Genomic DNA, 16031 nt, shown 5'->3' with positions numbered 1-16031 from the left:
TATCAGACAGTTGAAATTAATAAAATCTTTCTTGTAAGCTGTTGGTCTGCTGACCATGTGTTTTGAAGTACTGTAACTAAGAATTTATACTGTTAACTAAGCTATTTGGAGTTACTGGTTTAATCAAGTATCTATACACACACACACACACATATATATGTGCACATATATGTGTGTGTGTGCATATATATATATATGAAAATGGGTTATTATTAAAAGAAAATACCTTGCAAAATATACTTTATAAATCTGTCAATATTCTTAGGACAATCTAGTCGTAATATTCTTATCAACTCCATACAGGGGTTTTTCTATGGTAAAATGGGAGTTGGGGCAGCTAGGTGGAGCAGTGGATAAAACACTGGCCCTGGAGTCAGGAGTACCTGAGTTCAAATCCGACCTCAGACACTTAACACTTACTAGCTGTGTGACCCTGGGCAAGTCACTTAACCCCAATTGCCTCACTAAAAAAAAAAAAAAATGGGAGTAAAAATTTCAAGCCTACTTACTTATAAGGTAGAGTGAATTTAAATCTAAGGTATTTCTCTATCATTTGTGAAGGTTATATACATCTTGAAGATATATACATTTTGAAGCAACTTAATTAATAAACTCTGCCACTCTTAAAAGATTTTTAAAAACCTTTTTAAAAATAGTCAAACTTTTTATTCATTCAGAGTGGCTATTTCCACATTGCCAAAGTATTGCTACTGTACTTTTGTTGTTGTTTTAAATTGGAGGATCCATTCATAAATAGAGGGATCTGAACTATTGGTATACTAGGAAGAAAGTTTGGAATCAGAGCACTTGGGTTCAAGGCTGCCCCGTGGTGCAGTAGATAGAAATACCAGACCTAGAGTCAGGAAGTGTCATCATCCTGAGTTCAAACCCAGCCTCAGAAACTTACTAGCTGGATGACCCTGGGCAAGTCACTTGACCCATTTTGCCTCAGTTTCCTCACCTATAAAATGAGCTGGAGAAGGAAATGGCAAAACATTCCAGCATCCTTGCCAAGGAAACCCCCATATGGGGTCACAGAGAGCCAGACACAACTGAAAATGACTGAACAACAAAAACTTGACCTTTCTGGGCCTCAATTTCCACCCCTGAAAATTGAGTGAATTGCATTATATATATTCCAAGGTCCCTCCCAGCTCTCAGTCTCATGAGCCTTTGTTGAAGATGTGTGATTTTGGTTTGCGGAAAAGATGGGCGTTGCCAAGACAAGACTGAGGTTGTTGAGCAGGACCATCTTTGGCTTTTCTTTATATCTCCAAGTACTTCGCATGGTGGCTGGTACTTGGTGGGTGCTTCCTAAATGCTTGTCGACTTGTGATTTCGTTTAGGACTTCAGGAAAGTTTGGAGGGAAGTAGGATTTGTGGACCTCAATATTCATCATGAGAACTCCCCTTTATACGGACACTGATTTTCTATGGATTCCATGTCTCACCTACATTTATTTCCCTGCCAGGGTCAGTGTAGGACTGAAAACTCTGAGATCAGGTGTTTTTAACCTGATATTGCTACCCTGCTTTTTGTTTTCTATATACATACGTATATGTATGCTTATTTCTATATGTATACACACAGACACATAAGTACACATATTTTGACAACTGTGTTTATAATTAGTTTGCTTTGTAATCTTGTGTATTTCATGTCATACATTTAAAGATGGTATGTCCTCAGGGGTCTATAGGCTTCAGCAGATTGCTAGAGAGGGGTGTGTGTGTGTGTGTGTGTGTGTGTGTGTGTGTGTGAGACACACACACTAAAAAAAAGCCCTCTCTAGCCCCAGAAGATTCAGTCAAATGACGATGATAATGATTCCCCTTATATTTTCCAAACAAAACATAAAATTTTATTTTATGTCTAAGAATTTTAGGAGGATTTTACAAATTAAGAGAAGTAAGCTGGTGTGTAAAAATGCCTAAATATGTATTTCCCCCTTTCTTATTCCTTTAATTTGACTGCAAGTGAATCTCTATGAACACTATAGTTAGCATCTCGTTAGGCCAAGTACCAGACTGCTCAGTGAAGCATGCCCAGATGCTTGAAAACCTGATCTTGGTGGTTTGTTGTTGTTTTTAAAGAAAGATAGGAGGGTAGCTAGGTGGTGCTATAGTGGATAAAGCACTGGCCTTGGATTCAGGAGGACCTGAGATCAAATCCAGCCTCAGACACTTGACACTTACCAGCTGTGTGACCCTGGGCAAGTCGCTTAACCCTCATTGCCCTGAAAAAAAAAAGGGGGGGGGTAGATAAATAAATATTTTTTTTTTTTTTTTGGAGAAAGATAGCGAAAGGTTTGGGTGGCACGGTGGATAGACCACTTTTTCTGAGTTCAAATCTGGCCTCAGACACTTCCTAGTTGTGTGACCCTGGGAAAACCCCTTAACTCTGTTTGCCTCACTTACCTTATCTGTAAAATGAGCTGGAGAAGGAGATAGCAAACCACTCCTATCTTTGCCAAGGAAACCCTCAAATAGGGTCAGGAGGAGTTGGATAAGGCTCTACTATAACAACCAAGGCAAACAGTTTTGTTTTTGTGTTTTGCAGTTTGCATAAGAATTCACAGCTGGGTTTCTTTAAATGTGGCTTTCCTGCTCTATTGAAGTTTAGACTTTGCATTTTAGATGTTACTGGGAGCACCGAGGTCATTTAGTTCAGTGTCTTTTCACAGATGAGGAATGGGATGCTCAGCCTGGGTAATTGACTTATTCAAAGTCCCACAGATAGTAGCAATAGTAGATTTTGAACCCTGGTCTTCTCTCTCTGTCCCTGTCCACTGTTCTTTTGCCTCTACTTTGCAAGTGGGAAATGATAATAGTAATTCTCATAGCACTTTAAGGTTTGTAGACATTTATTAAATACCTACTATATACCTCCTCTTTTTTGGTGAAGCAGTTGGGGTTAAGTGACTTGCCCAAGGGTCACACAGCTAGTGTCAAGTGTCTGAGTTCAGATTTGAACTCAGGTCCTCCTGACTCCAGGGCGGGTGCTCTATCCATTGCACCACCTAGTTGCCCCAATATAGGCCTCCTCTTAAAGTGAGTAGAGTGTGGGGGATATGGGGACTGTTTTAAAGGGCTATTGCTTAATGCCCTCTAAAGAAAGCACTAGGGTTTTTCCCCATGCCTTCTCTAGGAAGGCAGGCTCAGGCAGCTCATAAAAGGAAGTTAGGAGAGACAAAATCATAATGTAAGTTAAAGGGAAGAGATTTGAGTGTCCTGAGCTCTCCCCCCTACCCCTATCGGGATATTCTATAATTGTATATTATTTTATACAGTAATAACTTCATTTAATTAAAAGGCTACCTAGGGGGGCAGCTAGGTGATGCAGTGGATAAAGTACTTTGTGACCCTGGAAAAGTCACTTAACCCTCATTGCCCTACCAAAAAAAAAGAAAAAGAAAAAAAGGTTCCTTAGAAAAGCAGGCCCTATTGTGCATCCTCAGTCAGCAAGGTTTGGGGGGGTAGTCTTAGCCAGCCTGGCTTGTATGTAGCCTTTAATCTTGTAGGTGGGGGTAATGACAACCCACATTTATGGGACCCTCCCAAGGCCTGGAAATCCCTTTCCTTCCAACAGCGGATGGTTCAAATGCCCACTGTGAAATAGAACAGTATCTTAAAAGTAACAACCCATTTTACAAATCTTAGCTAAAAATACTCTTTCTTAAACTCAGAAGCCTTCTAGCAAGAACCCTGCTGCGGCCTTGCGTCTCCCACCCTTCTCGGATGGTTCCTTGAATTCAGTCATTCTTCTTAAACGTGGGAAGGATCGGGGGTTTTAAGTGGCCGGTGCTGATGCCCCAGAGAGTTTTCCTTCCTTTTTCCTTTCGTTCTGGGTGCCTCTTCTGCCGCAGCCGGTCAAAGGAAGTTAGTGGAGACAGAAATAGGCAGGAGAGAGTGGAAACTCTGCTCAGCTCGCCCCGGGCGCATTCTCTGTGGTTTTTAAATAGATGCCGCCCGATTCCCTCCATATTTGGAATCCCGCCCCCTCTGCTCCCGTCCTGGAGGGGGAGGAGGAGGAGGAGGAGGAGGAGGTGGAGAGCAGCATCCTGCCTCATCAGCATCTCCATCCTTCCCGCATCCTGGGAGGCGCTTATCCTGCCTTGGAGCAGCCGCCGGTCACATGAGCCTGGATTTTCAGGCCAGCTCATTAGTCAGCCATCTTGGTCAACACCCTTGCTCGCTGCCCGGCCGCCGCTGCCGCCGCTGCTGCGCACTCCCGGTGCCCGGGCCCCCAGGAGCAGAGGCCCACCCTGACCCCAGAGCCCGGGACTCTTTTTCGGAGGCCGAAGGAACGCCAGAGCCTTTCGGGGGCCGCCCTCTCCTTACCCATCGGGGCGGGTTTTCTCCGTCCCGAGCCGAGGCCAGATTCCTGAAGCCGGCCAGGGGGGCCGCGGCCCAGCGGGATCGGAGCCCGGCCCGCCATCCTCGGGATCCGGGAGGGAGGCAGGCAGGCGGGGGGGACGAGCATCCTTTTCTTTCGCTCGGTGGTCGGGGCCAGCCAGCCAGCGGGCGTTGTTTATCCCCAGTTGTCTGTCCTTAAACTCCCGGGTGATCCTTCTTTCTTCCCTCCACCTACAAGCTCTCCTCTAGTGAGCTTCCAATTTGGGTGCGGTTGGTTGGGGGAGTTTTTTGGTGGGGGGTGGTTTTTTTTTTTATTTTTTATTTTTCCTCTGTGTGTGTTGTGGTCCCAGCTGAGTCATCATGTCTGCTCTGACACCTCCGACCGATATGCCAACCCCCACCACAGACAAGATCACCCAGGCGGCCATGGAGACCATCTACCTTTGCAAATTTCGGGTGTCTATGGATGGAGAGTGGCTATGCCTCAGGGAGCTTGATGACATCTCCCTTACACCAGACCCAGAACCTACCCATGAAGGTATGGCCCCAGCCCCTGCCCCCCTGCTCCCCAGCACCCTCCTCCACCCCCATTGTTGTAGAGATGAAGGAGGTGTGGAGGGGAAAAGCCGGAGGAAAAAGAGCTCAACCTTCCGCATTTGAATTTTTTTTTCCATTCTAACTCCCCTCCCCCACCCTGTAATTAACATTTTTTTTTTTTTACTGGAATTTTGTTTTTCCTTTTCCCGGTGGGACTTCTCTTTCTAAGCTGGTGCCTGTTTAGGGCTTTTAACATCCACGTTTATCATCCTGGAGCAACGCTGATAAATATCTCACATATTAAATGCTACTTAGCGATCAGAGATTTGTAGAGAGGGGCTAGACCCAGTATGGTGTCAGTACCACAAAGACTAGCCTTCCACAGGATAAATTAAGAGGACAGACACTTGGTGGGAGGGGAAGGAGCCTCCATTTCAATCGGTCTCCTCGGTAACTCTTGAGTGAGGCGAACAGAAGTCTAGAAAGGCGACTTTGAGACTCTGCCTTTAATTCCTATTAAATCAATAGCCTAGATTTTACATCAGAATCAGTGCTCTGCCTGATGGGATCTAATTAGATGAGAAAGCAGTTTTCTGTGGAGGGTTAAGTATAGTGATGATGGAGTGAAAAAATACAAAACAATGATTTTATGTGTTAAGGTCGATTAATGAAGGTGATCGTGCATCATGATCAATAATGGGGTGCCTCTGAGCAATTTTACTTTCATCAGATATAGTTACCATAATTTCTGCTAAAAATGCCCCCGGTGGGAGGTCACCACTGGTTTGTTTATTTGGGCTTCTAACTTTTGGAAGGCTAGGCATAGGGACTGGACTAGAGATTTCATTGGTATCTCCCAGACGGGGAAACTCCCTATACCAATGCAGGTTGGCACCCCTTCTGCAACTTAAAAGTATTGGAGAGTACCCTAAAACACCGAGGGGTTAAATGGCTTCTAGAACTCAAAGCCAGGGCTTCCTGGCTTTCCGCCAGCTCTCCGTCCTCTCTGCCTTCCTGTTTCCCATTCTTTGGAAGCCTTTATAAACAGGTATTCTGCCCCCCTAGGCTCCTTCCTCTAGTAGAGAACTGATTTGAATTTCCCTTGTTAATCTCCTTACAAATCACACCTAACACTATAGAAACCGGGAAACAAGATTTGCTGACCTAAGTAGAAAATTCATTTCTAACATTATTCCCTTTGATATTTTGATCTTTCCTGGTATAAAGTGCTGCGAGGCCAAAGAGTAAGAAGAGGGTAAGCCTTAGAGAGTCCTTCCCTTACTTACTCCACACTGGGGTTTGTTTTGTTTTTTTTTAAGAGATTTCAAACCCTAGTCGACATTTTTTGAGGAAAATGTCATGGCTAATTTTGGAATTGGGGGGGGGGCGGTACAGACTTGATTTTTTTTTTTTTTTTGGTGTAAAGAATTCCCCAGAGGGAAGAAACACCCGCTCCCAATGCACGTTGGCATCTACTCCCCTATTCAGGCCTAAATTTAGTTGACTCTGACTTCTTGAGTCAGATGACTTGACCCTGGTTTTCCTGATGATTTTTTTCTACCACTATAATCTCCACTGTCCCACGCGTGCCTTGCTGCCGTCAGCATAGCCTGTCTTCATCATCTTAAGCTCTTGTAGGTATTTTAGAAGGTTGTCCTATTCCCAGAAATGTCAGAATTGTTCATTATCCACTTTGAAATCCCACAAAATTCTAGGGCGCTTGGTAGCCACAGTATCCAGAGATTTGGGGGGGAAAATAATTGCACTTTTGGAAAGGGACCAAGATGACCTTTACAGAGTTAGACAAACTGCAGATTCATTGAGTCGTAGGATTTGGGACTTAAAGAGACTTCCTAAGGTCAGCTACTCAGTCCATGGTCATAGGAACTTAGGCTTCTAAGGGGGTACCTAAGTAAGGACCCCTGCAGGCTGCACGGAGACTTAGTTTTAAAATGTTATATTATCTACATTAAAAAAAAAATTGTTAACTTTCCCAGTCACATTTTAATCTGATTCAGGTCACACCCAGGAGTATTGTCAGGCATGTGTTTGATAATTCTGATCTAGTCAACCAACCTTATTTTTATAGATAAGGAAACTGAGGCCCAGAGGTGAAGTGAATTTGCCTAAAATAGTAGGGGCATTGCCAGGATTTGAACCTAGGACTTCTAAGTCTAAATCCAAGGCCATTATCACTGTACCGTATTTCAGGAGACCTGAAAACTCAGCTCTCTTTTGAGTGTTTGTTCTTATTATATTTTCAGCAGATTACTCGCTGACTTTTTGTTCCAGTGTCTCCAATCTGGACTGACTAATTTGGGGCTCATTAGGCAGTCATCTGTCATTATTGAATGTTTACTGCAGAATACTATTTATTTAGTGACCATTGTTTGCCTTTGGAAAATATTTTGGAGAGTCAATATAGGTGATGTGTTCACAGTGGGACTGTTTGATTTCTCATGGACAGATCTGTGGAAACACCCCCCATCACCAGAAGAACATGTCACAGCTACAGATAGCTGAGCTCTGAATTACAGGAGTAGTAGCTGATGAAGAAGAAAGTGAAGAGAATGGATAATGACATGTAGGGCAGGGTGGCGTACCCTAAGAGGATAAACCATAGGGAAACTGGAATTTTTGCCTTATTAAATATAGGAAAGGAAGCCTTGATTTCATATAAAACAGAGAAATGAAGGGAAATGATGATGAGGAAAAACACAAATAGCCAAAATGGTGCAGATGTGATAGAGAAGGGACATCTGATAAGTGGGACTTAGAGGCTTTGGATGGAGCATGGTTTATTTAGCCTTTCTCGTTGGCCTAACGCTATTCCTAAATCGTGGGGATGTTCTCAGCCCTGGCAGTTGGAACAGGGCCTGGGATGAGGGCGTCCTGGCTTGTGTTTTGTTTTTTTTTGTTTGTTTTGTTTTTTTGTGGGGCAATGGGGGTTAAGTGACTTGCCCAGGGTCACACAGCTAGTAAGTGTCAAGTGTCTGAGGTCGGATTTGAACTCAGGTACTCCTGAATCCAGGGCCGGTGCTTTATCCACTGCGCCACCTAGCCGCCCCCCTGGCTTGTGTTTTTAAAAGTTAATGTTAGCGGACCCAACCAGGCACAGAGAGTTGATTGATTAGTAGGAGCAAATTTGAACAGGGCTGCATTGATGCATCTGGGGGAAATTGTTTTTGTTTAGTTAGCAGAGGGTGTGGAATTTGTGAAACCTTAATTATACTCCTAGACGTGTGATCTTGGAGAAGTCTTAGGGCTCTGGGTTTAGAGCCAGGAAAGGACACTTCCCCTCATTTGACGGACAGGGAAACGGAGGCCCAGAAAGGTCAGATGACTTGCCCAGGTCGCCCAAGCGGTAAGTAGCCGAGCCAGGATCTCTCATTCTTTCCACTGAACCTCTTGATTCCATTTCGTCATTTGTGCAATGGGAAGAACCATTCTTCACAAGTAGGTAAAGGGTTTTGTGAGGCGTGCCGCACTATGGAGATGGAAGCGGCTGTTATACATGGGAGTTTGGCCCGTGATTTTGTGCTGTTTGGTAGCCACCTCCAGTGGCGCCCTGCTGCCTGCACTGCGATCAATAGAAAACGCTCCCTCCGGCTCTTTCCTTCCTGTCGAATCTTCTCACACTTGACGCCCTTCCACATACTGTCTAACCCAGCTCCACCAGCCACCTCCACCCCAGCGCTCCTGTCTGGCTTTTCCTTGGCTGTCTCCCCCGAACCTGGGGTGTTCTCCCAACTTCCCCTGACCTTCTCCGGGACTTAGCCCTCACATCCCTGCACTATCTTACCTTCCATTTACACTCTGCATTCTTGCTTGTTTGTTGGACTTTGGACTGTGCGCCTTAAGATCCATTGGGAGGGACTGAGTGCTTGGGGCATGGAGTAAGCACTTACTAAACTGTTGATTGACTAAGTGGAAGTGAGACCTATCCTCAACTCAAATCCATTGCTGACTTGATAAATTCTGCCCTTTTCTTCTGTCCTGCCAATGATACTTCCTTTGTCTGCCTGCGTCTGGCGTGTACTAACTGTGTGACCTTGGGCACATCTTCTAATCCTTCTCAGCCTCTTTTTTCTCTTCCTTAAAATGGGAGTAACAGTAATAATAATAGCACCTGGGGCAGCTGGGTGGCACAGTGGATAAAGTACCAGCCCTGGATTCAGGAGTACCTGAGTTCAAATCCAGCCTCAGACACGTGACACTTACCTAGCTGTGTGACCCTGGGCAAGGCACTTAACCCCAATTGCCTTACCAAAAAAAAATAATGACAGCACCTACCTCGGGAGGTACTACGAAGAACAACAGGTATTTTGGGAAGCATTTATTAAAGTGCTGTTGGCATTATCAAGGTACCTTACTCTTTGTTGCCTGCTCACCATTGCAAGTGTGCCCTCAGACTGAATAGAACAAATTTTATACCACCCCCATATAACCTCTGCCTGCTGTCCTGCCCTGACATCTTATTTTTGTCATCTGCAAAATGTCCCTAGTTCCTTTTAACTTTTCCTCCTATGAGAGTTTCATGTCCCTTACCATCCTGGTGACCCTCTGGACACACTCCAACCTGGCAGTGCCCTTTTAAAATGCCATGTCCCTTGGGGCAGCTAGGTGGCGCAGTGGATAAAGCACTGGCCTTGGATTCAGGAGGACCTGAGTTCAAATCCAGCCTCAGACACGTGACACTTACCTAGCTGTGTGATCCTGGGCAAGTCATTTAACCCTCATTGCCCTGCAAAAAAAAATAAAATAAAATGCCATGTCCCAAAAGGGCATTCCTCATGGGTCATCCTGGCCAGCTATCTCAAGTTCAAGGTCATGTCTTGGCTAGTGGTAGTGCCGTGAGGTGATATTTAGCCTTGAACAGAAGTTGGACCCCGATGGCTGTGTGAAAGTATTGGAAGGGTTGTCCCGTGCCTGGAGAACAAGTCTTCTCTTTAGCTCCTGAAGACTGATTTAAAGAGGAAACCGCTAAGGGGCAGCTTCCTGCTTGATTAAAGGAAGTGCTTCCTAATGCTTACAGTTGTCCCAGGATACCTTGGGCCGCTTTGGGGAGGTATGGAGTTCCTTCCTCCCCGCTGAAAAGCCTCCAGGGGTCCTTGGTCGGGTAGGAGTAGAAGGTCTCTGAGGGCTGCTGTTAAGGTATTCCATGCTTCCCTGTTTGCATGCTGCCTGGGATTGCCCTTCTTGACATCTTTCAGGCCTTCCCCTGATTCCTGAAGTCTGCTTTTCCCGCTCTAGAGGGCATTGGCCTCTGCCTGGCTTTTCCTTTCTTGTCTGTTGCAGCCTCCAAGGAGGTGTCCTTATTTCTGCCAAAGTTCCCACCACAGTCTTTATACAATCAGTGGCATCTGGGATAGCCAATATCCCTGGTCATTCTTTGGAGAAGGGGGAAGCAATCCATCACCGACTCTTCGTCTGCTCTCTTTTTAGCAGAGACAGGCTTACTATGGAAGTTCCATCATTCAAATCCCCTGGCACACCAGCTGCTCCTAGAATTTTGCCCCTAATTCCAATCCTTCTGGATGGGACGTTTTGCGATTACCCTCCCCCCAGAAGGCCACATCTCTGTGTGCCCCCCCCCCCCCCGGGCAACATAATAGTCCTGTTCATTTTCTCTGATTTGCGCCTTTTGAACAAGGTCTGCCGTCCATTGCAGTATTCCAGGTGCGCGTCTGATCCTGCCGGCTCGCAGTTATGCCTATGAGGTAATATTGGTCTCTCTCATAAAGTTTTATCAGATCTTTTTTTTCCACCAGGTTTATAACCAACTTTTTTTTTATACCAGTTTGGTGCTTTTATTGCCAATAGTACGCATGCCCTCAGATTTCTATACGCATTTGTATTCTCTACATGAATGCGTATAGAAATCTGAGGCCATGAGTATTATATCTGCCCCTTTTCCTGGATATTGTCTTCTGTGAATTCCCGGCCTCCGCCATTCATATTTCTTCCCATCTCATGCCTGCTGATCCCTGTGGTATCTTGTTCAGAAACTGTTATGGGGAAGGTTTTCCTTCTGCTTCATTTTCAAGTGAAAGCCCTTTTGATCAGATCTACGAGTCTTCAAGCAAAGATATTTTCACTGGTCTCTTTCAGAGACCTCGCCAGGTGCCCATCATTTTTGTGTCTTAAACCCTGATCTGCAGTTCCAACCCTGTTCTCTTTGACACCATAGCCTCAACCGGCTGTTTCCTCCCAAGATCCTGCTTTCTCCAGCCCAAGCCTTCCACTAGAAGCAATGAAATCCCAACCTTTTCTCCTTGGGTCCTGGTGATCTCTGCCAAGGACCTTATATGCATAATAGCCAAGTCTCTCTTGGTATCAATTCTTACCACCTAGAGGAGAAACTTGAAATATGTCCAATTGATCACATTATTATGTATGTTCCTAATTAAACAGATTTCATTTCAATGTGTCCATGAGAAAAATAATATAATTGGGGTTTTTTTTTAACATAGGAATAAATTATAATTTCAGGGTAGAAATAACAATTGGTGATTTTTCTGAAACTGGTGTCAAGTTCATAGAAAGGGGAGGGGCCACTAATTGATCTATACAAGGATCCCTTTGGGCAGCATGTTGACTTAATTTTAAAATGTAATGTTATTTATGTTTCATTGTATTTTTTATGTATTTTTATTTATATTCTTTATTTTGATTTGTTTTGTTAAATATTAATTACATTTGAATCTGGATCTCTGGCTTGTTTGACATCACCAAATATTCTGTGATCTTTTTTTTTTTTTTGGTTGTTGTTACTTTTGTTGTTTGTTTTTATGAATGTGGAAAAAGGCAATTTGGGTCCTTAAAAAGCCATACAGTAATTACAGTAATAAATCAGTTGCAGAGATAAAGCCAAGTAGATGTTCAACATGAATTTATGAAGTTTTTAATGACTTTTTTTTTTTTTTTGCTAGTTCAACCCTTATTTTCACTTAGATTCCTCAGAGTAAGATTTTGTCAACCAGAGCAATATGATGTAGGGATTGGGAAAGAACAAAAAGAAATCCTGGTAACTAAGATAAAGTGAATGATACTCTGGGTGTTTTTCTATACCTTTCCTCTACCTTGAAGAGTCAGCAATACAGTGGGCAAAGAGCCTTGGTTTTATAATCAGAAGATCTGGGTTCAAATCCTGGCTCTATCACTGGACTACCTGGTCAAGACTCTTTAACCTCTCTGGGCCTCAGTTAGACTAGATGACCTCTGAGGTTCCTTCCAGCTCTAGATGTAGGATACCAGGAAGCAGCTCCTTTGGAGGAAGGCCTGTCCATCCCCACCAGTGGCAAGCCTGTCCAGCTGTGCCTACTGAGTCAGACCAACGGCACCATCTCCCTTCAGACCCCAGAGGAGATAGCCCAAGAGCCTTGGGAATGAATAGCAGTGCCTCCCGGGCCCTGAGCCATCCCTTGAAGGGACTGAGGAGAAGGGGCCCACCTTCCTTGACACCACAAACCAACTACAACCGATGGGCAGGTAAACCCAACCGTCGTGGGCGAGGTAGCCGTGTCACTCAGGACCCTGGTGGGGATGGGGCTTGGCAGTAATGGTGGGTGCTTCAACCACAGCTACTGAAGACCCAGAAAAGAGTTCTCACTGACCACAGTCACCACCCTCATGGAAATAGATAGCATGTTATCAGTGGAAATGACGTTCAAAGAAGAGGCATGGCCGGCTGCTTACCCACTGTGCCCAAGAACCATGGGACCTTTCATCTGCCTTGTAACTGCCACCTTCCCTCTGTCTCATCCCCCCATGAAAATGGGAGCTCCCGGAGACCATGGACTGTCTCCCTTTTCTATGTGTGTCCCCAGCACTTAATACAAAACGTAGAAAGTGCTTAATAAATGCTTTTTCATTCATCCTTCATATGGTCCTATGAGCTTTTCTGTTAGCAAATGAAAACCTCAGCTAGCATGATTTAGTTAATAACTCGATTAGTTAGTCCTTTAGTTCTAATTGGCAATTTGTATGTTGAGAGAAAAAAAAGGTGGTGTTTTTTTTCTTCAAATTCCTGGGAGATGCTGTAAAGAATGAAATCCTGAAACATCTTGGTATCACTAATGGTAATTGTGTTTCTTTTCAAAAGAGAAAAATCTATTTTTGTATTCTTGGTTCCATTCAGAAGTCAGAAGGAGGTTAGTGTTACCAGTCAGGTACCATATTTATCCTTCACTAGTTCCTCATTCCCTTTAAATGTAGGCGTTCCCTAAGACTCTTTTCTTGGCCCCCTTCTTCTTTCTACAGTTTCCACCTTGGTATTGTCATCCATTCACTCAGTAGCACCTTAATCACCTTAATGTTGATCGCCACGTCTGTCTTTCTAGCTGTGACCCTCAGTCTTCCTCAGTCTTTTGTTTCCCATTGGCTGTGTCTTTACTCGGATGTCCCACTAACACGCCAAACTCAGCATTCCTCACACTGAACCTCTTCTCTTCCTCTTCCTCCCAGACCCAGCTCTGCTGGTGAATGATGCCATCTTCTCCCCAGTTCCCCACACTTGAAACCTTAGTGTCAACTTTGGCTCTCCTTTCTCTAATATCCCACCATACTGCTCGAGTTTACGCCTTTGTTGGTTCTTGCCTTAATTATTCAGTGACTGACTCTCCAACTGTTCTCCATGACTCTGGTCTCCTCCCTTCTTAAATTCATTCTTTGCATGAATGCCCTGTATGATCTTCCTAAGTACACCACTTTGTATGTTTCTCTAATGTTCAAAAAGCCCTCCGCGTTACTGTTAGTAACACAGACCTAAGCAGAATGGTTTTAGAAATGTTACATGTTGAGTTGATTATTTGCTTAAATTATTGTCTATTGAATAAAGTCAGTGATGCTGGCCACAGCATCCCTTTGTTGAGGTGCATGCAAAATCTGTGCCATTTTTAACACGTTATATGATGATGGGTCATGGGATTCAGTTTAATTATGGAGTCATTGCCCACTATGAGCATGTCATGTCACACTTAACCTGTGTAGAAAGGAGTGAAAGTGAACGGGAAGAGTAAACAATGCCCCGAAGAGGCCAAACATGGTGGAATATTGGTGAGTCTTACCAGTGAGGAACATGGATTAAAAAGAACATTGTGGGGCAGCGAGGTGGCACAGTGGATAAAGCACCGACCCTGGATTCAGGAATACCTGAGTTCAAATCCGGCCTCAGACACGTGACACTAGCTGTGTGACCCTGGGCAAGTCACTTAACCCCCATTGCCCTGCAAAAAAAAAAAAAGAACACGGGGGGGGGGGGGGGGGGAGGTGGTGGTGCAGCTAGGTGGTGCAATAGATAAAGCACCAGCCTTAGATTCAGGAGGACCTGAGTTCAAATCTGCCCTCAGACAATTGACACTTATTAGCTGTGTGACCCTGGGCAAGTCACTTAGCCCTCATTTCCCAGCCAAAAAAAAAAGAAAGAAAGAATATTGATTGGGTTTGTGGTCAAAGAATCTCAGAAATTCTAGTCCAGTGTCTACTGGAAAAAAAAATCTTCACATGATCACTAGTTAGCAAGGTCTGGGTTCAAATTCTCAGTTTCTTGCCTCCTCCCTTCCCCGACAACTCTACTAGGAGGGGGAAGCCACTACTTGTTGAAGGCAATTGATTCCACCATGGGGACAGCTGTAATTGTGAGGAGGCTAGCTGTCCTGAAATGGAGCTAACTAAATCTGGTTCTTTGGAGTTTCCATTCATTGTGGGTGGTCCCAGACAGAATAAGCCAGAAAACCTGTATTTCAGCCTTAGCTCTGACATGAAGTTGAGTGACCTTGGATAAACCATCTTCATCCTTCTTGACTAGTTTCCTTGTTTTAAAATGAGATGGTCTGGAGTCTTTCCTAGCCCCCAATTTTATAATTCTCAGAAAATCAGCCCTTGCTCTCAAAGACTTGCTCAGTTTAATGAAGAAGTTTGAACAAATAAGCCTGGATGAGATGTATTAATTTGCACCAGTGTCTATCAGTGGTTGTTCTGCAACTCAGTAGAGTTGTTGGGGAAGGGAGGAAGCAAGGAACTGAGAACTTGAACCCAGGCCTTGCTAGCTAGTCTACCATTTTCTATTGATTCTCCCCCCTTTCCCTTTTCCTTCTCTCCATCTTTTTCTTTCCTTCTTTATATGTTAAAAAACTTAAGTTACCTAAAATTCCTAAGGAAATGAGATAATAAAACCACAGCAAGATTATAAGACACACAATTATCCAGAGGACCTGCCCCCCAGTGTCAGGCCTGAGGCTAGGCATTGGTATCATAATAAAAAAGGATAGTGTTAGAACAGTCCGGGAAGTTCTAGTTGATGAAATGGAAATCATGAGTCATCCAGGCCTGGGGGAAGAAGATGGTGATGCCAGTAAGAAAGGATGAGAATTTTTAATAATACGTATTTTATTGTTAGTTTGCTGCTCCCATTGACCCTATGATATGTATGGCCTTTTGCCCCATTCAGAATAGACACTGATGTGCTCAATTCATTTTCCTGCTTGTTGCATTCCAAAGAAAGGGCATAAAATTGAAAACACCTGCAACCTGAAGTCTAGGATTTTAAGAGTTTATTTTAGCCAAAGCCCTTTTTACATAGTGGAGGGCCAAAACAGTAAATGACTGGCAATTAGTGAGTGATTATTATTACCCGGCTGGTGAGCGGCAAGTCAAGGTTGGAATTGACAACACTTGGCCTTCACTCTCTCACCCATAACCAGAGTAAAGCATTTGAATTCCTTGTCATACAGTTGAGCAAATAGATTCACTGACTCGCTATTATTGACATTCCATGAGTTAGTAAAGTAAGTGTGAAATCATCAGGATGGCTTTGAATTCACTTGCTGAATTTATAATAGGAAAAGGGAGCTGTACGTAACGGAGATTTGCAGCTTTGTGCACCATCTTAAGCATTTAGTAGATGCCTACTCTGTAGATCAGTCATGGTGCTAGGCATCAATAATAGTAATGACTAATATTTATCCAGCACTTACTTTGTGGCAGACACTATGCTAATCCCTGTACAAGATTTGGTCCTCACATCTGGAGTCTTCTTGGCAAAGATACTGGAGTGGTTTGCCATTTTCTTCTCCAGTTTATTTTACAGAAGGCAACAAGATTAAGTGACTTGCCCAGGGTTGCACATCTAATGTCTG

The 16031-nt window shown here is 44.0% G+C and overlaps 1 protein-coding gene across 16 annotated transcripts in view; it reads left to right on the top strand.

Moving 5' to 3' along the window:
* The window catches only part of RUFY3 (RUN and FYVE domain containing 3), a 140827-nt gene that overhangs the window by 20640 nt on the left and 104156 nt on the right, over positions 1 to 16031 (top strand). For 3 of the 16 annotated variants that reach the window (XM_043971166.1, XM_043971172.1, XM_043971171.1), the window contains exon 1: positions 4709 to 4894. The exons of 10 other annotated variants lie outside the window; for them this stretch is intronic. In XM_043971166.1, the coding sequence (XP_043827101.1) occupies positions 4717 to 4894 (178 nt within the window). In that variant the 5' untranslated portion in view covers positions 4709 to 4716. 3 more of the 16 variants (XM_043971164.1, XM_043971165.1, XM_043971162.1) reach the window with 3 other exon arrangements.

The sequence above is a fragment of the Dromiciops gliroides genome, chromosome 6 (genome assembly GCF_019393635.1).
Source record: "Dromiciops gliroides isolate mDroGli1 chromosome 6, mDroGli1.pri, whole genome shotgun sequence".
Classification (NCBI taxonomy): Eukaryota; Metazoa; Chordata; class Mammalia; order Microbiotheria; family Microbiotheriidae; genus Dromiciops; species Dromiciops gliroides.
Note: the sequence above shows the minus strand (reverse complement) of the source record. Positions and strands in the feature narration are given on the sequence as shown.